Consider the following 24,310-nt stretch of genomic DNA (forward strand, 5'->3'; position numbering starts at 1 on the left):
AGCTGCAAACCACTCAAATGACTGAAGACAAAAAAAAATGCCCTATTCACTGAGCCAAATATACAATTGTATATTATCATTCTAAGTCCAATGAAATGCAGGTGATGATACTGCAAGTAACTTCTTCACACTTCTAACTGCAGAGACTGGATGTGTAATGAATAATATCATTACTGTGAAAATAAACAACTCTCCCTAATGCTACTTTCATCTGAGATGCTTTTTTGTGTACATCATAACCATAAGAAAGACTGGGAGCAGGTGACAAATTCTTCTTTCTGTTGGAAAGTAAAATATTATGTATTGCGGTTGGCGTGTATATATGGGGGTGTGCATGTTCATATACACACAAACATACACAGAGAGAGAGAGAGGGAGAGAGACAAACACGCACACACACAAAGACGGACGGATGGACAGACACATAAACATTCCATACTGAGTGTTTATAAAAACTATTTCAAAAATTCAGGAAATGGTCCCCACATCAAAATAAATAAAAAATGTTATATCAACATACGAATATGTTTGGAAACGCTTACTTACTGGCTATCCGTCATCTTTTATATACTACCAGGGTAGCTAGACGTTTACTTACATAAAAATAATGAACTTGATCTTTCAACCCATTTCAAAATGGCAGCTATGTTAACTCTTTAATTGTTAATATCTTTGCAACCACTGGTTTATCTAAATGTTATGTTATACAAAAATGTTAAACATTATGGCAAAGAAAATGACACCTTATTTATTCAAATATGTTCATAAATAACAAAGTTACGGAAAAAATTCTTTAAACGAGCCACTCTAGAATAAAAAACCAGCTTTCATTTCCTTCCAAATAAAATTAAATTTGACACGACCTCAACTGGATAATTCTGTAAATGTTATCATGTAATAAATGATAAAATTTAATAATATTCAAGAGATTGTATTCACCGTGTTCAGCTACGCCAATGGCTTATCCAAAAATGTCCTAATCTGAATTTTTTGAATAATGTTTTCTTTACCGATGAAGCCAGATTTACAAGATCGGCCATTGTTAACACTCACAACATGCACATGTGGTATTACAAATTTTGTGGCTGTTAGTGTCCATGTTTCTAAATTTTTTAGTTTTTATTATTTTTTGTTATTTGTTTGATGTAGTTATATAACTGTGTATTGACTGATGATGCAGAATTCTGCTTAAGTTGACTATCAGTATTAGTTTTTTTTAGGTTTTTCTGTTACTGTGTTTTGGTGGTTAAGTAGTTATTTTTTGACAAAAAAAGTATGTACACTATATAATTATAATATGTGTATTATATAATACACTATAATATATAAAATATATTGAAAAATATATAAATGAAATGCAAATATATAAAATATGTAAATGAAAGTAAATTTTCAAATGAAAACAAGCGATCAATCATATCTTACCTTTAGTCCATTCTAATGTGAAATTATGAAATTCATCATGCCAGCCTGGAGTCAAATCAGGTAAGAATCCATTAACTGAACTGTAAATTTCTCGATCTCTTTCTTTATTGACTCCCATTACAATACCAGCTTTTAGTTTTCTCATGCTGATATCTTTTCCATTTTCAAATAATATGTCATTTCCATTACAAGATGCAATTAGAACTCTACCAGAATTAAACAATGGACCATATTCTTTTGTTGCTGGTTCCAACCACATTTCTATCAACAACAAAAAAGAAAAGAGAATGGCTTTACAATTGAAAGAGATATTAAGATGATATACTGATCTTTAAGTTAAAACTTTGGATACTGACTGATTAGGAATAAGAAATGTACATCTATTTTATTCAATAGGCGTCTCAGCGAGTAATTTAACTTTTTGTATGACTCCAGACAGAAACACAGTTCTTGAGTAATTCCGCAAACAGGGTTTCTGCTCCATTAATTACCGATGGAGTGAGAAGAGGAAGGGGAAATTAATTTTTAGGGCTACTCCCTGATCGGAATAGTTTTCTACTTTACCGAAGTCCATACTACGTAGAACAATCAATCAGACTTATTAATGGGAAATTCACTGACTTTCTGCTCATTAACATAAATAATGAGCTTCCCAAAAAAGTTGCATTATCTACATAAAAAAGTATACAAATAGAAAATATAATCTATACATGTTTATTTACATATATATGTCAAGTCACTGTTTTTTTAGATTAAAAAATTTAAATACTTATCAATTTATTTTATTATTTCTTTCCTTACAAATAATACTATGTATATAATTATTGAGTCATTTAAAGGTGTGGATACGAAATCCTATTGAGATTGTGATGCATGTAAAGTATGCATGAGTGAACATATCTTCCTTATATTCATTCATTTGGTTTTTTTTCTCAATTTTATTGTGTTTTTTAACACACTTAGAAAACTTACATAATATATTGCTAAATATTTTACAGCTGAAAATTATTTTTGGTATTACTTCACTGATTTACTTGAAATAGAAATAAATCACAACCACTTAAAATAATTGTGAGGTAGACTAAATTCTGAAATGAACAAGTAACAATATTTATTAATATTAATAATCCTATTGACTTGGAGCTATACCAATAGAGTAAAGAAAAAATGGATTTTTTTTTTTAAAATCTCACAGAAGAAAAGTAAAATTAATAAGGGTTCAAAAAATTTGAAATGAAGAGATTTAAACTCAAAAATATAAAATCTGATATCATACATTCACTTTCAAAATTTTTAATAAAACTTACCGCTATAACTTAAAATATTTTTTTTTAATTTAAATTAATTCACCAAAGAAATTTTGAAGCTTGTACACAGGAATACGGAAATGGAATTTTTGTAACGTATGAAAAATGCCATGGTGTACTGGGATTTGAACCCAGAACCTCTGTATGAAAGGTCAAGCAGTACCACTCCTCCATGGAGATTGGCTTTGTATCTACTACATACTTAATCATCTGTATAAGCATAAAAATACGGCAGTTTTGTACATATTTCACCCTGATCCATTTACCCATTTCAGATGATGATCTTAAAAGAACGTTTCTTAGGCGAGTGGAATCTTAATATGTTTATGAAAATGTCTCAATGCCTGAGGTCATTATTTAAACTTTTCATAATTGAAATAGCCAGTTTTCATAGAAAACTCAAAATAAAATACATTAAGACCACAAAAACATAGAAAACCATACCCCCTTGCAAACATCAATATCCTATTCAGTGTTGTTCATCTATCAGTTGAATACTTGGCAAATCTATCAGTTTCTTTAGCAAATAAAACAAGCAATAATGTCTTGAAATAAAGGGCAGTTATAAGGGACTGTTTTATTATAAAAATTGGATAAGCCTAAAAGTATTTAGCTTTTTTAAGATAGATTAACTTCTTTCCAATACAGAAAAAAGATCCTGCAAAATTTCAAATATAAATCAAGTACAAGTTGCAGTTTTCATGAAATCAAGTGTAAAATAAAATAAAAAAATACCATTTGAATACTACATATGTTTTAATCAGAATTCACTGTACTTCTTGCTGGTCTACTGCCTTACCACAAGAACAAACTGCCTTTGTCACGTCAGAAAAAAAAGTTAAACTCGATAAAATAAAAGTTACTGTGTGTAGATTAAGCAAAGGTGTGACATTGAAAAATGGATAGCTACAGCTTTGTCTTGAAGCTTAAATATATATAGTTAAAATCTTATTTACTCAGATAAAAGTTAAAAGTAAACTCACTCAACAGTAATCAAAACTCATAATGCATCAGTTGACTGAGCAATTTTGCTTCCAAAATCTGGTTGACCATTATTTTTTACTGAAAAAATGCTACTGGGATTTCAGAATGCATTGCAGACACTACTAAAAAGTAAGTTCAAAAGGTAGCAGGTTTTAGATGTGATATGATATATTCCCTTATTCAAAATAATAGAGGTACATAATAATTTCTAACATCTGTAATAATATCCTCTGTGATGGAATGATAGTACTTCTGCCTTTCATCTGGAAAGTTCTGGGTTTGAAAATTGGTCTGGTACGACATTTTTTCACATGTTATTATATTTCTGCATCATATTCCCAAATGCAAGCTTTAATCTTATGTAATGAACTAAGCACAAGCATACATATAAAAAGATAAAAATATTAAAATTAACTTAAAACTTACGTGGTACAATCCAGTCTCCTTTAGGAAGTTTAGCTCTTACCATCACATTACCATACCTAAAAGAGAATTTTGATGTAATTTGTGCTGAATATACTGGAGGAAGTATTTGAAACGTTGCTGCTTGATGGTAACATTCTTCTGATCCATAATATCCTGTACACCTAAAAATTACCAAAATACAAGAATATTTATAAATAATATTTCACTATTTAAATTCTATTAAATAAACCACCTAGCACAGAATATTGAGATAAGGGAAATTTTACCTTAATTTTTCACCAAAGTATTTTTGCAGGATCCTTCATCCTTAGTCACAATTTAAATAGTTCAGTTATTACATAATAAAAATTGCACATTAATTTACATGAGTGCTGATATCTGATACAATTTTTATAAGACTGCCTTCCTTCCCCAAACACTGTTTGTTTTATCAAACTGAAAATTTGTTTGTATTTATATATGTAATATTTTTCTATTATATTTCATTTTAGGTCATCTTTATTAATTTATAAATATTTCTAGATTTGTGTTAATATCAGAAATATAATTTTTATTGTTTATTAGATGGTCTGCTATATTAGATACCCCTATTTTATTATTTTTGTAATTTCTGTAATGTTCAAAAATGTAGTTTCAAAGGATCTATTTGTTTCTTCTAAATATATATCACAATCATTAATTTAATATTATAAATTCCACACAGATTGTTTATTTTATTATTATTATTATTTTTTTTTTTTTTACTAATTTTATTATGTGGTTATTATTTTCAGTATCATTATTTTTATTAATGTTCTTGGTCACAGAAAATTAACATATACAGATATGATTAGTAAAGTAGTCGAGTACACTCATAATAAACAAAGAAAAGTTAAATAATGAAATAAACATTCAAAACATATAGCAATAAAATAGATATGATAATAATTTAATTAATAATATTTTTAAAAAACAACTACCAAAACACAATAACAAAATAATGTACAATATGTAATAAGACACTAAAAAATGAAGAAATATACATAAAGTGTTTATACACTAATATCATTAACAAAATATTTAAACCAGTGTACAAACATAATAACCACACAATAAAATATTTAGAAAACAAAAATAATAATAATAATAATAATAATAATAATAATAATAGTAAAATAAACAATCTGTGTGGAATTTATAAAATTAAATTTAATAATTGTAATGTGACTTATATAGGAAAAACAATAGATCCTTTGAAACTAGACTTGTGGAACATTATATAAATTACAAAAATAATAAATTATGTTTATCTAATATGGCAGACCATCTAAAAACCAATAATCATTCTACTTCTGATATTAATAGAAATTTAGGAATATTAGAAATTAATAAAGATGACATAAAATTAAATATATTACAAAAATATTACATATATAGATAGATGCAAACAAAATTTCAGTTTGATAAAACAGAAAATGTTTGAGGCACGTGGTCTTGTAAAAACTGTATTAGATATCAGCAATCGTGTAAATTAATATGCATTTTCATTATTTTAGTATTTTTATTTTTAAATTATTTTTCATTTTTGTTAAGCAATAACAGAATTATTTCAATTATGACATTATGACTTAGGATGCGGGGCCCCGGGAAAATACTTTCATGGAAAGTTAAGGATAAGATATGCCTTGGTTAAAGGTAAGATATGGACCACAAAAAGTTAATTTAAATAAATTAAACATGTTTTATCTCAATTTTCTGTACAAGATGGTTTATTTAAGAGAATTTAAATGTTATTTATCAGTACAAAGGAATAATTAAAAAGATAGTAAAAAGATTAATTTCAGAAAATAATATATATTATATTGTTCTTCATATCAGCCAGACATGTGAATTCATAAAATAAAGTACTATTTACAGTATGAAATTACAGAATATTCCATCACAAATGTACGATACATATTTTTTTTTGTCTTGAATCATTTGACTGGTTTGACGCAGCTCTCCAAGATTCCCTATCTAGTGCCAGTTGTTTCACTTTGGGGTTTCACTTTGAAACTTCACTTAGGGATGTAACAAAATTTAAATATAACCGAGTTGGTTTGAACTGCAGTTATTTGAAGTCACATGCTGCTACTGCTAGCATGACTACTGGTTATGTTACTATTAATCGGTTGTAAAATGTTCACTCTTCAGGGCAGTATAGTTTTGATCTTTGCAGTTTCTAAAGATGTTGTTCTTTGTGTTTTTCTAAAATGCCTTATATGATCAACGAAAGGATTGCACAAGTGGTGTGTAATTCACATCCTGCCATAAGATACTTATGGATTTAAATTTGAAACTGTATGGATTTAAATTTGAAACAGTGCAAAAAGTTAAGAGAACATACAAACTGAATAGTTTTAATTTTTGCGACTGGCTTCTCAGAAACATTGTTGATGAACAGATAAACCTGATGCTGTATTTCATGTCAGATGGAGTACGGTTTCATTTATTTGGGAATGTTAATTTGCACAACACCAAGTAACAAATAACTAATAATCCTCACTGGAGGTTTGAGCATCTATTTTAATGAGAAAATGTATGAGTGCTGTTTCCCATAATTATATAGCAAGGACCAATATTTTTGGTCAAACTGTCAATAGAGAAACGTACAATTTTCAGAAAAGTCTAAGCTCAGTTAAAAAATTTTGAAAAAGAGTTCGGCTTCTTCTGACAAGACAAGAGCAATATGTCACATCAAACAATTCACTAGCACGCATTTCATGAGGCTTTTACAGAAGAATGAAATTCGAGCATAGGAGAGTGGCCTCCACACTCCCCAGATTTGTCTAGTTGTGAGTTTTTCTTTGGGGCTATTTGAATGGTAGAGTTTATGAACTGAATTCCAGACTATGAACTAAAAGCAAACATTCAATAAAAAATCCGCAGCATTGATATCAAAGTTTTGCATCAGGTGACTCTTAATATGATCACTCGAACAGTTTTAAAGTTGAACACTGAGCAGGGTGTTCACTCAATTCTAAGAACACCTTTTGTAGAGATATAGAGAATATGTAAACTTTTGGTAATGTAAATACAAAATTTAATATAATTTACATCTTCATTTCATTCATAAAATGTTATATGTTGCAGAGTAAATGTAGTTACGTTTACTCTGTAGCAGTTTGATTTTAAGTTACTCTGTATATATACTGTACATAGTGCATCAATAACTCAGTTGGTACAGCATTTAACTTTGATGTTAAAGGCTCTAATTCTTGTATGAGATGGTTTTTTCTAATCTTCAGTATTTTATTTCATTACTTCCTCAAAAAAAAAAAACAAAATACTAACTTTGATAAATCTAAAGATCCTTCTCTAACCATTTGGTCATCCATCAATGTTGGTTGAATATGTAGAATTCCATCTTTAATAAATATATTCTCCTTCGTTTTATTATAAACAACAAATTCATTATCCTGTAAAAAAAAGAAAGAAATCTGATTACTCTGCCTGGTAAATTTTACTGGTCATTAAATTGCAAAGTAATTCAATGATTTAATAATTACAAATAAACAACCTGTTAGTTCCCATTTTTTTTTTGTGTTCAGTCATTTGACTGGTTTGATGCAGCTCTCCAAGATTCCCTATCTAGTGCTAGTCGTTTCATTTCAGTATACCTTCTACATCCTACATCCCTAACAATTTGTTTTGCATATTCCAAACGTGACCTGCCTACACAATTTTTCCCTTCTACCTGTCCTTCCAATATTAAAGCGACTATTCCAGGATGCCTTAGTATGTGGCCTATAAGTCTGTCTCTTCTTTTAACTATATTTTTCCAAATGCTTCTTTCTTCATCTATTTGCCGCAATACCTCTTCATTTGTCACTTTATCCACCCATCTGATTTTTAACATTCTCCTATAGCACCACATCTCAAAAGCTTCTAACCTTTCTTCTTAGATACTCCGATCGTCCAAGTTTCACTTCCATATAAAGCGACACTCCAAACATACACTCTCAAAAATCTTTTCCTGACATTTAAATTAATTTTTGATGTAAACAAATTATATTTCTTACTGAAGGCTCGTTTAGCTTGTGCTATTCGGCATTTTATATCGCTCCTGCTTCGTCCATCTTTAGTAATTCTATTTCCCAAATAACAAAATTCTTCTACCTCCGTAATCTTTTCTCCTCCTATTTTCACATTCAGTGGTCCATCTTTGGTATTTCTACTACATTTCATTACTTTTGTTTTGTTCTTGTTTATTTTCATGCGATAGTTCTTGCGTAGGACTTCATCTATGCCGTTCATTGTTTCTTCTAAATCCTTTTTACTCTCGGCTAGAATTACTATATCATCAGCAAATCGTAGCATCTTTATCTTTTCACCTTGTACTGTTACTCTGAATCTAAATTGTTCTTTAACATCATTAACTGCTAGTTCCATGTAAAGATTAAAAAGTAACGGAGATAGGGAACATCCTTGTTGGACTCCCTTTCTTATTACGGCTTCTTTCTTATGTTCTTCAACTGTTACTGTTGCTGTTTGGTTCCTGTACATGTTAGCAATTGTTCTTCTATCTCTGTATTTGAACCCTAATTTTTTTAAAATGCTGAACATTTTATTCCAGTCTGCGTTATCGAATGCCTTTTCTAGGTCTATAAACGCCAAGTATGTTGGTTTGTTTTTCTTTAATCTTCCTTCTACTATTAATCTGAGGCCTAAAATTGCTTCCCTTGTCCCTATACTTTTCCTGAAACCAAATTGGTCTTCTCCTAACACTCCCTCCACTCTCCTCTCTATTCTTCTGTATAGAATTCTAGTTAAGATTTTTGATGCATGACTAGTTAAACTAATTGTTCTGTATTTCCCATCTAATTTAAAGTTCTAATTTAGTTCCCATCTAGATGGTAAAAAACATGGTGGGCTAAAATCCCATTATGTTTGAATCTACATTTAAATTCTATAACAAAAATTTCTGATGTTAAGCAATATTAGTAACAAGTAAGAGATTTTGATTTTGCATTTGCTATTTATTATATATTGCTATTACTGTACTTACTATTCACTTGTTCGTACCACTTTGTATGTGTCTTGAGAATAATGGCGTTTCAGAACACAAAACGTAGACAAGTTTTTATGCTACAGTTTTGATGTAAAAAATAATAAGAATTCTACTCCTTTTGAGGAAGAATTCCATGCAAGATTTCCTAATTCTCCACTACCAAGTCTTTATGCAAGCTGAACAGTCAAATTACAATCAAATTTGAAAGATGATGAAAATACTCAAGTTTAAGATATTATTAGCTAAGATTAGTTCATTCACTTAGTGAAGATGACTTTGAATACATAAAACTCTATTCTTCCTTTTATTTTATAAAGTCAGTGTCAAGTTAAAGGTTAATTAAAATCATTAAAATTGCTAAGAGTGCTAATCAGAGCATACACACTTGTAACTAGATGCTGACTGTCCTAAACTTAAGTAAATTCTAGATACTATTAAAAATGGACTATTAATACAAATTCAGTGGTAAAATGCTGCATATGTTTTGAATGAAGTTGTAACCAGAAAAAATATCAGTATATTTTATTGTAGGATTATAGGAATGTTTATTTTAAATTTTGAAATTACTTCCTAACAATTTCCATAATTTGCAGTCATAATTAGGATTATGATTTCCATAATTAGCATCACTGATTTTTATTGTGCAGTATGTTAAATGTTAATTAATGTTTGGTTATGCTTAATAATTACCTCAGCACTTGATATTTTTATCGTATGTCTCCATTTAGATGTGTCAACGGAAGAAGAATCAAAGTTTTCTTCAAAAAGATTTTCATAAGCACATTGTCTAATACCATTTACAAGTGTAGAACCAATCATACAGCTTTTTATTTTTGTTTCTGCAACAATAATTGTAAATTAATCAAAATATATAAGTACAATGTCTTTTATAATTGCTTATTAAAATAAATTCTATATATATTACATTTCCGTACAAAATCATATTTAAAATGACTAAAATACAGGACCATGAAGCTGATATTCAATTTCACAGTATGCTGGACCAATTTTTGAAAAAACAAGTTAAAATAACTTTTTTACATAATTATAATATTTTGAACACTGTAACTGACAGAATTTAAAATAGAAGTTCCCAAATGAAAACTTATTATACTACACTGGATGATCATTTGAAAAATTACAACATTTATTATTCAACAGCTATCAGTCTCATCGTATTTCTGTTTACAGCCATGTATACCATTCTCGGGGGTAATATTTTAAAATTATTTTCAAAGGGATGGATTTTAATCTGTGGATTAAAACTGTGAAAATTATTTTTAAAATTACCAACACAAAATTTTGCCCTTAAATGTTTCCTAAATTTTCAAGGGTTGAACTTATGAGATGATATAACTTGTGACAGCTCACTGGAAGGCTCTTTGAATGATTTTTCCCAACTCGACCAAAATTTTGGGTCATTATATTTTATGTATCAATTTGAAAGTGATTGGTGCAAAATTATGGCAGTTATCGTGTCCACAAGAAAGTGAAATATATATATAAACTTTTGAACTGATTGTGGTTTTGGGATCTGGGGATGTGGAAAATGAATATGTAAAAATTTCCGTTAGTTGAATAATGGTACCCATTACAATAGGTAGCTTACTTATGAAATCTACCTAAAAGCTGAAGATCTCATTGTTAGTGTTTGCTTGTTGTAACAGGTTATAATTTTCTGCAAATTATTGAAATCTTAGTTTTATGGTGAAGTTTTGTAAATTGTTTTCTTTCATATTGTTTGTAATTAGTGGCAAAAAGTATCTATTCTATTTATTTCGTCATATTTTATTGAAATTGTTGTGTTCTTTAGTTAAAATTGGCATTTGATTTGTGTTATTGTTCTACTGTTTGGCCTTTCATTTCATGTCTTTTGTAAATTTGTATCGCTAAAATGACTTACTATCTGAAAGAAAGGACTGAACTAATTTTTACATATGGAGATTACAATAAATGTGCTAGAAGAACTGCACAAGCGTTTAATGAACGGCATGGTTCACACTCTTATACTGTAAAACTTGTAAAAAACTTACAAGAAATTGGATCTGTCATGAATAAGAAACGTGGAGGGCGAACATTTTAGATGAGTTGAAGTTTTGGGAAATGTAGTAGCAAATCCTCAGAGCTCAATTCATAAAATATCCCATAAAACTGAGATTTCCTTATGCTTCGGTTTACACTACATTAAAATACAGTAACGTTGTATTAATTCAGTAACACTGTATCCCAACATAACCTAAAAAAAAATATTAATATAATCTAAAAAACAAACATATTTTAATCATAACTTCAATACTAATGAACCAATTTTTATTTTATTTGCTCCAAATTACTTGTAATTCAAAGGGCATTGCAATGAGGTGTCACAAGCTATACCATCTCATTTAAAAAAATAAGTTTTCAACCCTTGAAAATTTGGAAAACATTAAAGGGCAAGATTTTGTGTTGGTAATTTTAAAAATAATTTTCAGTTTTAATCTGTAGATTATGATTACTTCAAATGGTTTAGGAAGTTATATCACGTAATTTTATAGTTATTTTTGTTGGACTGAAATTTAAAAAAAGTACTTCCCCAAAAGGTTTTTTGCACGTACCAAGCAAAGGGGTGGGCAGATTTTAATTTTTTTGGATTGTCAAGTAATGTAATCAAATGTTACCATTGCCATTTAAAATTTTTGATTTGTGTAGCAGAAAGGATAGGTTCCACCCGTTTGAAAATAATTTTAAAAAAGTTCCACCAAGAATGGTGTACATGGCTGCAAACAGAAATATGATGGAACTGATAGCTGTTGAATAATAAATGTGGTAATTTTTCAAATGATCACCCGATATAAAAATGTATGAGAAATTTTTAGTGTTGCATTATTTTAAACAATGAATTTGGTAAACACATTGGTCTACTTTTGTAGTGATTATTATGGAATTTAAAAATATCTAATTTCAATCCATTTTTATCATAAAGTATTAAAAACAAGCAAAGCTATTTACAAAAATAAAACCACTCAGGCTCCCTTCACTTCTTCCTAATTACAAAAAAAGTAACAGATTTTTGTTGGGGATTCAGTTTTATCAAATTTAAATGAAAACTGGAAATGTTGAAAATTTTTAACTGCCATTTTTTATGAAATTTATTTTCCATTGTTGGAATTGTGTTCTAAATACAAATGGTCATTGTTTACATTTGTTCTAAGTGTCAACAACCTTGAAAAAATAGTTCAGATTCACTGAAATACGTAACATTAGTTTGTGCAACACTGCTTTTATCAATCAGCTCTTTCAAGAACATATTATTATTTCAACAAGTGGTGAGAGATACAAAGCTTACAAATCTTAGAAATTTTATTTTCACAGAAAAGAATGATATCACTTTTTTAAGACTTGCTGATTGTATAAAAAAAATTTTTTTGTGCTAGGATTTGCAAAATGTATGAAATTAAAAAAAAAATGTGACCAAATTTAATTTAGTGAAACATGACCAATTACTGAAATATTATTATCAGAGGATTTACTTGGACTGATGTCATTTTACCTACTGAATGCAGTAATTTTTATTTCAATATTGCAGTTTAAGTGTACATATCTTAATAATAATAGCTTATTTCTACACAACTTCATGGTGAAAAATTAATAAATTTTTACTTTTTTTTTATAAAATTTTTCATTTTTAATCTGCAACATTCTTTGAATCTTAGTATTTAATGTTTACAGCTTTTATTTTTTAATTAAATTTGGTATAAAAGTCATACACTCTTTCTTTAGGGTTAATTTGAAGATTATATGATAAAAAAAATTTTTTCTGTACAAAGATATATTTAGATTTTAATTCAGAAAGGTTTTACGGTTCTTCTGTGAAATTAAATTTTTGTTACATAAAACATTTTATACAAGTATTCTCATATTTCAAACAATATTTCTTCAAGTAATGCAAGTTTTTAGTAGTTACCAGAACTTTTTTCATATATAATTTATTTGTCCTGTACTCTTAACTAATATATGAATGATTATTTGGATAAAAAATAACCGTGCAGCAATACAGTAAATATATATATATATATATATATATATATATATATATATATATATATATATATATATATTATAAACACACATAGATATTTCATTATTTAAAAAATAAATTATTTATTATACAAAAATAAGTAAAACTGAAATAATTATATAAATAATTTTAAAATAACTTACGTTTCATAAATCCACACATTAAAATTTTTGCTGCTTCATTACATCTGTCACCCCCACCACCCACTAAAAAAAAAATAAAAAAATAGAATCAAAAAATTGTTTAATATAGTGATAGATTAAAATAAATTATTTTATTTGTCTTTAAACGTTGTTTATTTCTAGTCAAACCTATTACATTTTTATTTGTTAGTATTTTACATGTACCACTATTTTATAAATACATTATGATAAAAAACACCAATAAATAGAAGTTATAAAAGTGCTGTTTTCATTAAATAATTTACAAAATAAAGTTCTTTACAGTAAAAATTATTAGTGGAATAAAAACAAAATTATTATCAATATTAATTGGATATGGAAATTTGTATATAACGTAGTGCTTTGTATTCACAAATAAATTATATGAAAAACAGGCATAACATAAACATTAAAAATTGTACTTAAAAGTTAATATCTTCCATTTTTCAAAATTAACTTTTAGAAGTGAACACCAACCCAAAGCAGAACATTTTTTTGTTTTCTATGATATTTAAAATTTCTAATTTTGATTTGAATAAGTGTTTCAGCAGATATAGTTTTAATTTTATAAATCTGTTTTGTGCTATTTTTCATGATAGTTTAGAAAATACAAATAGTAATTAAATTTTTCTACACCAAATATTTTATTCCGAGCCACATATGTAGTTCTTTGATTCAACAGGATCTGGCAGGAAAATTCTGGACATTTTAAATATTATTACAGTTAAACCAGTTGCAAGTTGTTATATATTTTAGATTATAAATAAAACTAACAAGAAAATTCTCAAGTTTAATGAGAAATCAAAATAAAGAATAAACCATACTAACAAATAAATTACATGTAATCATTCAGGCAATTTAACAATGACACTTCCACAATATTTCATAATAGGATAGTCATATTGGTATTTTAATACTACTGTATATTAAAATTGTCTGATTATAATAGAGCAATGTTCTAATAGAAGTATCATAGTTCATGTCTAATAGAATCAGAAAATATGCCAGTAAATTGTTGCAACCTAGTACTTTTGAACATGAGACATAAGGCAAAGAAATGATGAGTACTTCATTAGAACTATCCAAAAAGAAAAATGCTGACCTGTTAACCGTAGAGTGAAATTATTACTTTTTATTGTATTATCTGTTCAATATTTTTCATGTTTGGTAATAATTATTCAAAAAAGAATATTTGCTGTATATCTAATATACAGCAAACAGGAAATTACAACATGTAATACGAGGGTAAATCAATTATTATCCGCAATGCAATTATAAATTTTATTGCAATATAAATAGGAAACTTACATGTACATCATTTTTCAACATAGCCCCTTACATTTCAGCGCAAATGTAATGCTTCGTTACACAAGCTTTCTGATGTCCTCATAAAAGAAGGTTTTCGGTTGAGGTGCGAGCCAGGAATGCACCGCTTCTTTCACAGTTTCGTCTGAGGTAAATCCACGGCCCCTTAATGCCTCTTTGAGTGGACCAAACAAGTAGTAGTAAGAAGGGGCAAGATCAGGACTATATGGTGGACGACCCAGTACTTCAAAGTTGAGTTTCACCAGCGTGGGCAGCAGTATATGGACGGGCATTGTCGTGCAACAACACATCATCTTTCGACAGCAGTCCTCGGCGTTTGCTTCGAATTGAAGGCTTCAGCTTGGCAGTAAGCATCTCACTGTAACGCGCACTGTTTATTGTCGTTCCCCTATCCTCATAATGTTCCAGTACTGCGCCTTGTGAGTCCCAAAAAACCGTTGGCATCAGTTTTACTTCGGATGATTGGGTCTTGATGTTTTGCAGGGCGAATTTGGATGTTTCCATTCCAAACTCTGCCGTTTACTCTCCGACTCCATTGCGGCAACACAATATACCCATACTGTACCGAAAGTGTTCGATGAATTTCGGCCCCTGATACACCTTCCTTCCCATGCGTCAATACGCAACACGACAGTACTACCAACATAAACAAACGTATAACTAAATTGCGGATAGTAATTGACTTACCCTCGTTCTTTTGTTAATTACAAAATAAAGTGTTCACTTTGACGCATACAAAATTTTTAAATTATACACTGAGAAAACAATTAAATCTTATCTGATAAATAAATAAAAAAATAAATAAAAATCACTTACATGCCTGAAGACACGAAAACATACGTAAAAGATAGCCTGTTACTTTATGTAATTCCAAATCTCTAAACATATCTGTAACTAAATGTAATAAGCCTGGATAGGAAATTTCTCTATTCTTCATCTGTAACAAAAGTGATATATAAAAATATATTTTAACCTGTATGGTATTCCCCCACGTATGAATTAACAGAAAAGTTCATCAATGCAAATCACCACCCAAAAAAAATTACCGTGAAATTGGTAAAAACTCTTTGCAACGGTTCTGTTTTTGTCAAAAGTAATTAATCATTAAAAGATCAAATTTAACCAAAGAAATAATTAATAAAATTCAGTAGTAAATGGTTAATCCCCACACATATTTCTTATGACAGCTGAATATTTCTTTCAGTTTGACTCACACAGCGTTACAAATTTTTAACTGTTCTCATGTTATATTCAATTTTTTTCAAAAAATGAGAGAAATGATCATTATTAAATATTGATAATATTTATTAAGAAGTTGATTATCTACTAGTACTTTCTCCATAATAACAAACTGATATTAATCAAAGGTTTTATTTCTGCCAGGCTTGGTTTCACCTAGGTGAATACATAACCAGCCAAAAACCAGAGAAACAGATCTTGATATGCAATTTGCATATTTTACTTGTTACCTCTTCATGAGCAGAAAGCTAGTATATGGTGAACTATGTCAAGTAAGTGTAGAAAACTGGTGAATGGCACACTAAGTGCAGAAATCTGGCATATGATGCACTATGTCAAGAGGACTCAACCAGTACTTTTGGGGAGGAACTTGTAACTGCGAAACACTACCAACATGATTATTATGCTCATCATCATTGTTAGAAAAGACAAATTGGGAATGTTGGTTGTAATAGCATAATGCCACTTTTATAATGCATTTTGCACTCCTTAATGAATTTTCTTTATTAGTTTTCTGGAGTCAGGATAATATAAACAATCTGCAGTGACCTAAACAATGACTGATCAAGTATGAACTTATAGACTTATTTTTAGATGCTGCTAAAGAATCAGAACCAGCTAAAAATGAGTATTACTGCCGCAATTATACCTGGAATGTTGAGAACATTAGTATCATTTAAAAATTTCATCTACATATTTACATAAAAGTAAATAACTTCATTTAAAATAAATTTATTGGTAAATCAGATTATGATCCAATTTCTAGAAGAGCACTGATTATAATCAAATTGTTAAGCAATTTATTAAAAGCACATTAATAGCACATTAAGACTCTTTCTCATAAACCAACATATAATTCTCAGTAATAAAAAAATGCTGTTGTCTGGCAGCAAACATAAGTTGATAGTTATTTTTATATACAGAAAAACTCAATTTGATTTCCTGGCATAATATACTTTAGATAAAAATATAGACATGTAATGGTTGCGATTTTTAGAATAGCAACTTAATTATTAGATAAGTATGAAGAATATCAGTGTAAAAATTCAACTTAATTTTTCTCATTAAATAACAAAGATTCTTTTGTTTTACTGAAATACATAATAAAACAAGTAAAAGAATTATGGAAAGTAACGAAAAAGAAAAAATACTCACAATTCCAAGTTCTTCAAATGTACATGCTAGCTCGCACTGAAAAATTATAAAACAGAAATTAAAGTTTCTAGAAATAATATTCATTATTTGATACAAAAAAAGAAAAAACAAATTGCAGGTAAAATTTTTTTTCTATAAAAATACCACTATAACATCCTACACTTAAATTAATAATTTAAAAATTTTAAAAAGGATTTCTTGGATAATCTTCTAAGTTTTTCTGAAGAGTGAAAAACAACGATTTTGTTACATTTGATAAATACACAAAAAGACGATGCTGTAACATATTGAAACATTATGATACAATTCAGAACTAACTAATTTTTTTAACTCAAGAAAATCCAGCATTAACATACTCATATAGTGTTAGCTAATGCGAAATAGAGTAGCAATACCAGCCACTGAAGATTGCTGAAAAAGCATTAATTTGCTTTGTGAATGTTATACTTATTAAATACGATCATTTTATCTAAGAGTTAGTTATTAATAACAATGACTGTTCCTTGAAGATACAATAAACATAATAGAAACAGTTCTTTTTTCTACTGTTAATAAGAATTGAATGAATGAATTAATTATAATAATTCATCACAAATGTAAACAAAAAATTTTACAGTCAAAGATAAATTTTATATACATATATAAAGATTGTACTAATCTTTTACTCTACATTAAGCTTCCATTTACATTAATTTAACAAAATATTTAAATCAAAATAAATTATATCACAAGATAAATTTAATAGCAATGTCATTTATAGAATTATGAGTGTAAACAAATAGATGCACATAAAACTAAATGGTCCTTTGAAATAAGAATTTTAAAATATTAAAGAACATAAAAATTAACAAACCTAAAGGCACATTTACGAATGAAAAGGTAAATTTTGGACATGATGGATTATTTAAATTGGTGTTTCAATAGTTAGTTAAAATATAACCAATATTTAAAAATGGTGATCACATCAACTATCAGTTTCTACAAATAAAAAACAGTAATGTATTAGTTGATAAAGAATGTTACTACAAGAGATGATTAATCCCTTAGATTTGAAAAAGCTTTTTGTATAAATTGGAAAGTAATTAAACTTGTTATTTTAATATTTTAATTTGCCGGGTTAGACTAATGGTTTAACTCATCATTACAAAATCTGCTGATTTTTGAAGCTGAGAGTTCTAAGGTTTGAATTCTTGTAAAAATAGTTGCTTTTGTATGGATTTGAATGCTAGACTGTGGATACTGGTGTTCCTTGATGGTCAGGTTTCAGTTAACCACACGTCTCAAGAGTGGTTGGCCTGAGTCTGTATAAGACTAGACATTTACCGGTACATTTATACTTACATGCCAGACTGCGCACAGATACCTTGGCATCTCCACAGAGTACTGTTGACATCATGTCACTGTGAAACCTGGTATACATAAATAAAATGTATTTTTAGGTTATTTTTGTAACATTTTTGAATTTATATAAATACTTTCTTTTTTCAAACTTACAGATAACCTCATGACAAATAAAAAAAAATATACATTTACATTAATGATGGCATTAGTAATACAAATCTAACTTAAAAATACTGAAATTTATTTAAAGTAAGAATTCATATTTTAACTCATCTTACCCGTTTATCCATTATGTTTACTGTGTCAATGTTTTCAGTAATTTGGAGTGCTACACTTTCTGTGGTAAAGAATTAAAAACAAAAATTATTCAATAATAACAAGCAAAAACAAATGAATAAAATAAAGAAAAAATAATCTTGTAAGCAAACTCTCAACAAAATAATATAAGCATTTAATAAAAATTAAATTAAATTATAAGACTGAGTTTTTTCTCTATTAAAACATAACACTATTAATAGTTCAGTTGAGTAATATGATACCCAAATATATACATAGCTTTTCGCCTAATAAGCGTGTTTTAAATCTTTTACTATAGTTTATTCATTATTTTACGTTTTTCTAACATCTATTACATTGTTTAGTATATCGATTTTAATAGAATTACCTTTGTTAAGACTATATTATCTGTATTTTAATGACAGATGTAGTAAAGAGCATTGGTTTATCCTAAAGAAAAAATAACTACCAAGTGTGTTGAGTTTTTATATCCTTTAGAAAGTAGTTGATTAAACAACTGTTTTACATTTTTTAAAGATGATATGTGGATACCAAACTTCAAATAAGTAACTTTTCTTGTACTTAACTCTGAGAGTAGAATGTTTTCAAAAATAACAGTTTCAATACCAGTAACTCATATTTCAATTTTTCCAAATGTTAAACAAAGAAGTTCAGAGCTAGAGTTAATAAAGTCCACTAAATTCTAGAGAATTTTTGGGCCAAAATGCTATTTTTTCATCTTTACAGAATTTTGTGTTGCTTGATTTTTTCAGTACCTCTTTTTTTGTTATTTATAAAATTTATGAAGAAATGTATTCCAAGCTTGACATTAATGCTTTTTATATTCAACCAATAATAGCTATTAATTGCCTATTAAAATAAAAAAAATAAAAATAAAAAATGTAACTTGCACCTGTTGAAAGCAAGAGTTACAGCAATACTTTAAAATAATTTACAAATCTTCTTGAATTTTTATTAATAATTGCATAAAGTATTTATTCTATTTCTTAATACATTAAGTATAAATTAGTCTATGATATCTTTTATAAAGAAAAGCTTCAAGGTTACTCAGCTTAATTATCTGACAGCAAAACAAACTGTTAATAAGATATAATTATGAGTTAAGAATAAAAGGTAAGTGTACATACTTTTATCCCTGATTACTTTTTCTTGACATTCTTTGTTTAGGTCTATATTTTTGCCCTAAAAAAAAAAAAAAGAAATTAAAACGTACAAATAATGAGCTTATTAAATAAAATAAATTATACTGAAATTTAGATAAAGTAGGTTAGCTAATTGTATTGATTAGCAAAATGACTTCTCATTTGAAAGTGATGGCAATTAAACTGATGAGAATATATATAGTATAAAAAAAGCATTTGGTTCTTCAAATTTATTTATTTTTAAAATTTTATTTCTCCATAATTTATTTTTTAAATTTTGTTTATAATTTTTAAAATTAATTAAAACATTTATTATATTTTAAGAGCTATTTTGAAAGTGTTATGTTCAATAATTTCTGTAAAAGGCAATAAATTAAACAAATTCTGATTTTATACTAACAAAAGAACCAATAGTGTAATATACTTTATAAAATTTGTCCAAGTTAGTGTAAAAAAATTTGCATAATTAATACTTCAGAGGAACATGGCTTTACTTATTTAGAAAGAATAGCAATTGCAATATGGAGTAAATGTGTTTGGGGTTTGGCCTATGAATATTCGCTGTCTTTATCCATATTTGCAGGGGCGTGAAAACTTGGAAATACATTATCTTGGTCTACTCCTAACCACATTTTGTATCTTGTGTCAAAGTTTAGCCTTTTGTTTTTGCAGATGCTAACGTTAAATCCAAATATATTATAAAACCTTTACTCTTAACCATCGATAGATTACAAAAGAAATTAGCTGAGCTGGTAATTAAAAGGAAAATTTCTTGGGCAAAGTATTATTTGATTTGGATTTCTTACTTAATAAAGGAGGGGGGTGTAATTTTCAAAATTAAGCTAACCTGGCAGATACCTTAGGGTTATCCCAAATGTATTTAGATAATCTAGAAGTAAGTAGACCAAATTAGTGATATTTTTTGTTTCATTGTATTTCATAATTCTTTTGTAATGTATATTTTTGTAATTAATAAACACATTATTATTATTATTATTATTATTATTATTATTATTATTCATGTTGTGGCTGAAGAATTTCAAAATGACAGTATGAACATAAAAAAGAAAACCATTGGGAAGGCCAAGATCAGTACAAACACCAGAGAACACTGAACAGGTAAAGCAGGCAACTGAAGGTAGCCCTCTGCGTTCAGTATGTTGACTTCCTCTGCTCTGAACATTCCCAATCAAACTGCCAAAATAATACTGAATTCTGACTAGAAATACCACCCCTAAAAACTGATGGTTGTTCAACAATTGACTCCTCATGACTCGGAACATGCTGAGTTTTCACAGAAACATTGTTGAAAATGATGAATAATCCTCATGAATAGCAAAGTCCATTTCCATCTGTTGGGTTGTGTTAATAAACAGAACTTCTAGTACTGTTCTGATACAAATCCAAGACAGCTTCATGAGCATCTACTTTATACACATGGGTCAGTTCATACACACATACACAGTATGGTAGGGACAACCTGAATTTTTGTGAAGATGGTCAGAACAGTGAGTACAGAACCTCATAGAAAGCACATAAACTGAAATGAATTGCAGTTCCAAAGGATAGAGCAACTGCACACACAACTAAAATTCTGGTAGAAGTGTTGAGGTGGATGCTTCAAGAACATTTAATTTCTCTCTGGCCGTCCTGTTTATCCAATCTTTTCATATTTGACTTCTTCCTGTAGGATTATCTAAAATCCAAAGTGTACACTGAAAACCACATTCATTATGTGAACTAAGGGCAGCAATTCAACCCAAGGTGGCAGCTATAATGGGATGCATGCTGCAGAATGTAATGATAAATTTCAGTGACTGACACCAGCAGTAAGTGCAGCACGTGGACAATAATTAATGACATTTGGAAGATGTTATTTTCCGCATTTAACATTACTGTAAGTTGAAAATTGATTTTTCAGTAATAATGACTACATGTGGGCCTAAATCTAGCATATGAATAAAAATGAGCTCTTTGTAATTACTGTGTTACTTAATTCTAAAAAAAAAAGGTTTTCCTGTCTCACTTTGTATATTTATTCTTCACCTACAGTGTGAGAACATTTTTATATTTTCTAATGCTAAGATCATTATTTAACTTGTGTAAACAGGTAATAAAAAAAAAAAAAATCATTAAACTAAAGGATCAAATTAATATTGCAACTAGATTGGTACAGCACTGTGATCAATAATAATCTACAGTGCAACCAACTTAACAAAAAACATGCACAAAAAATGTGAGGTAGCAGCTTGCAATTGAACCAGAAGAAGTAATCTACCTGCTTTTTCTCTCCATCAAAGGATTTTAAATTATTGCTAATAATATTTCTACCTTAACTATGAATATATGGTTTTAACATATTTGTAAACTTGACTTTGTTTACAGTCTTAACATAAAATAAATACTAAAAAGTAATGTGATTGACCATAAATAGAATAACTAATAAACTAAATTTAATAACTTAAAACTCTTTAAATAAATAATGTAAAATTAAATAATAACATTTGTACTGAATACAAATAATAATAATAAAGAAATAAAATAAAAATATATAATAAATACACTACGCAATAGCTATAATAGTTGCTTTGTAACCATACTTTTGCATCAACTGGCAGTCTAGAAGTCTTTAGTTCACATTTTTTCTGCTTGCCAGATTTACTTTACTTTTTGTTTTTAAACCTCTGGGACCACCATTAGGTATTGCTTCAGAGGATGAGAAAAATGATTTTTAGTGTGTATGAAAATGCCATGCCTGACTGGGATTTGAACCCAGAACCTCCGGATGAAAGGTCGAGATGCTACCACATGTGCCATGGAGGCTGGCATTGTTTACTTGGTTCTACTGTAAATAGTCAAATCTTGGTAACTTGAAGTTGAAGAGAAATGGTTTTGTTTGAGTTACTGAAATTTAGATTTGGTAAGATTTAAATACTGTTCAATGATACAATACTATTCTTTTTTGCACTGCACTTGTAATTATTTTTTTTATTAGACAGTCCTACTAAGAATTTTATAGAAAAGTGTGCAGCTTGAATAATTGTGTCTGTTCTTTAATATATCATTATTGTGTATTTTTGAGTACTGTATAATGTTCAAGTGTATTAAGAAATGATCATTTCGTATGTGTATGTCAAATATCAAGATTCTTGATAGCATTGGTAGATTTGTGACTTGTATTAAAAAAAAAGTCAACAGTGTAATCAGCTGATGCTAATCTAAAAAAGCAGCACCAGTCATTGAGGATGGTAACAAAGATGACTGAAAAATTTGAAATAGGTTTTTAAAAGATTTATATTATTCAATTTTCTTCACTGTTTTGTTGAAAGAGTTAAATTTAAATTAACAATATTGTAGTGTAGAACTTATTTGTAAAAAACAAAATTATAATTATTGCCCTATCTAGTGCAAGTCGTTTCATTTTGGTATACCCCAAACATCCTACATCCCTAACAATTTGTTTTACATACTCCAAATGTTGCCTGCCTACACAATTTTTTCTGTCCCTCCAATATTAAAGCGACTATTCCAGGATACCTTAATATGTGGCCAATAAGTCTGTCTCTTCTTTTAACTATATTTTTCCAAATGCTTCTTTCTTCATCTATTTGGTGCAACAGCTCTTCATTTGTCTCTTTATCTACCCATCTGATTTTTAACATTTTCCACAGCACCACATTTTAAAAGCTTCTAATATTTTCTTCTCAGGTACTCCGATCGTCCAAGTTTCACTTCCATATAAAACTATGCTCCAAACATATACTTTAAAAAATCTTTTCCTGACATTTAAATTAATTTTTGGTATAAACAAATTATATTTCTGAATGAAGGCTCGTTTCGCCTGTGCTATTCAGCATTTTATATCACTCCTGCTTCGTCCATCTTTAGTAATTCTACTTCCCAAATAACAAAATTCTTCTACCATAATCTTTTCTCTTCCTATTTTTACATTCAGTGGCCCATCTTTGTTATTTCTATTACATTTCATTATTTTCGTTTTGTTCTTGTTTATTTTCAAGCGGTAGTTTTTGCATAGGACTTCATCCGTGCCATTCATTGTTGCTTCTAAATCCTTTTTACTCTCAGCTAGAATTACTATATCATCAGCAAATCGTAGCATCTTTATCTTTTCACCTTGTACTGTTACTCCAGATCTAAATTGTTTTTTAACATCATTAACTGCTAGTTCTATGTAAAGATTAAAAAGTAACGGAGATAGGGAACATCCTTGTCGGACTCCCTTTCTTATTACGGCTTCTTTCTTATGTTCTTCAATTGTTACTGTTGCTGTTTGGTTCCTGTACATGTTAGCAATTGTTCTTCTATCTCTGTATTTGAACCCTAATTTTTTTAAAATGCTGAACATTTTATTCCAGTCTACGTTATTGAATGCCTTTTCTAGGTCTATAAACACCAAGTAT

General features: G+C 28.5%; 1 protein-coding gene across 1 annotated transcript in view; it reads right to left on the bottom strand.

Annotated features, from left to right (window-relative positions):
• Window positions 1-24,310, bottom strand: part of LOC142331309 (beta-1,3-glucan-binding protein-like) — a 45,638-nt gene that overhangs the window by 13,376 nt on the left and 7,952 nt on the right. The window contains exons 3-11 of the mRNA XM_075377112.1: window positions 19,875-19,929; window positions 18,729-18,787; window positions 17,110-17,145; window positions 15,532-15,652; window positions 13,372-13,434; window positions 9,862-10,010; window positions 7,455-7,579; window positions 4,143-4,303; window positions 1,426-1,686 (exon numbers count right to left, since the gene is read on the bottom strand). Coding sequence (XP_075233227.1) covers window positions 1,426-1,686; window positions 4,143-4,303; window positions 7,455-7,579; window positions 9,862-10,010; window positions 13,372-13,434; window positions 15,532-15,652; window positions 17,110-17,145; window positions 18,729-18,787; window positions 19,875-19,929 — 1,030 coding nt within the window. The remainder of the gene's footprint in view (window positions 1-1,425; window positions 1,687-4,142; window positions 4,304-7,454; window positions 7,580-9,861; window positions 10,011-13,371; window positions 13,435-15,531; window positions 15,653-17,109; window positions 17,146-18,728; window positions 18,788-19,874; window positions 19,930-24,310) is intronic.

This window comes from Lycorma delicatula, chromosome 10 (genome assembly GCF_047948215.1).
Source record: "Lycorma delicatula isolate Av1 chromosome 10, ASM4794821v1, whole genome shotgun sequence".
NCBI classification, from domain to species: Eukaryota; Metazoa; Arthropoda; class Insecta; order Hemiptera; family Fulgoridae; genus Lycorma; species Lycorma delicatula.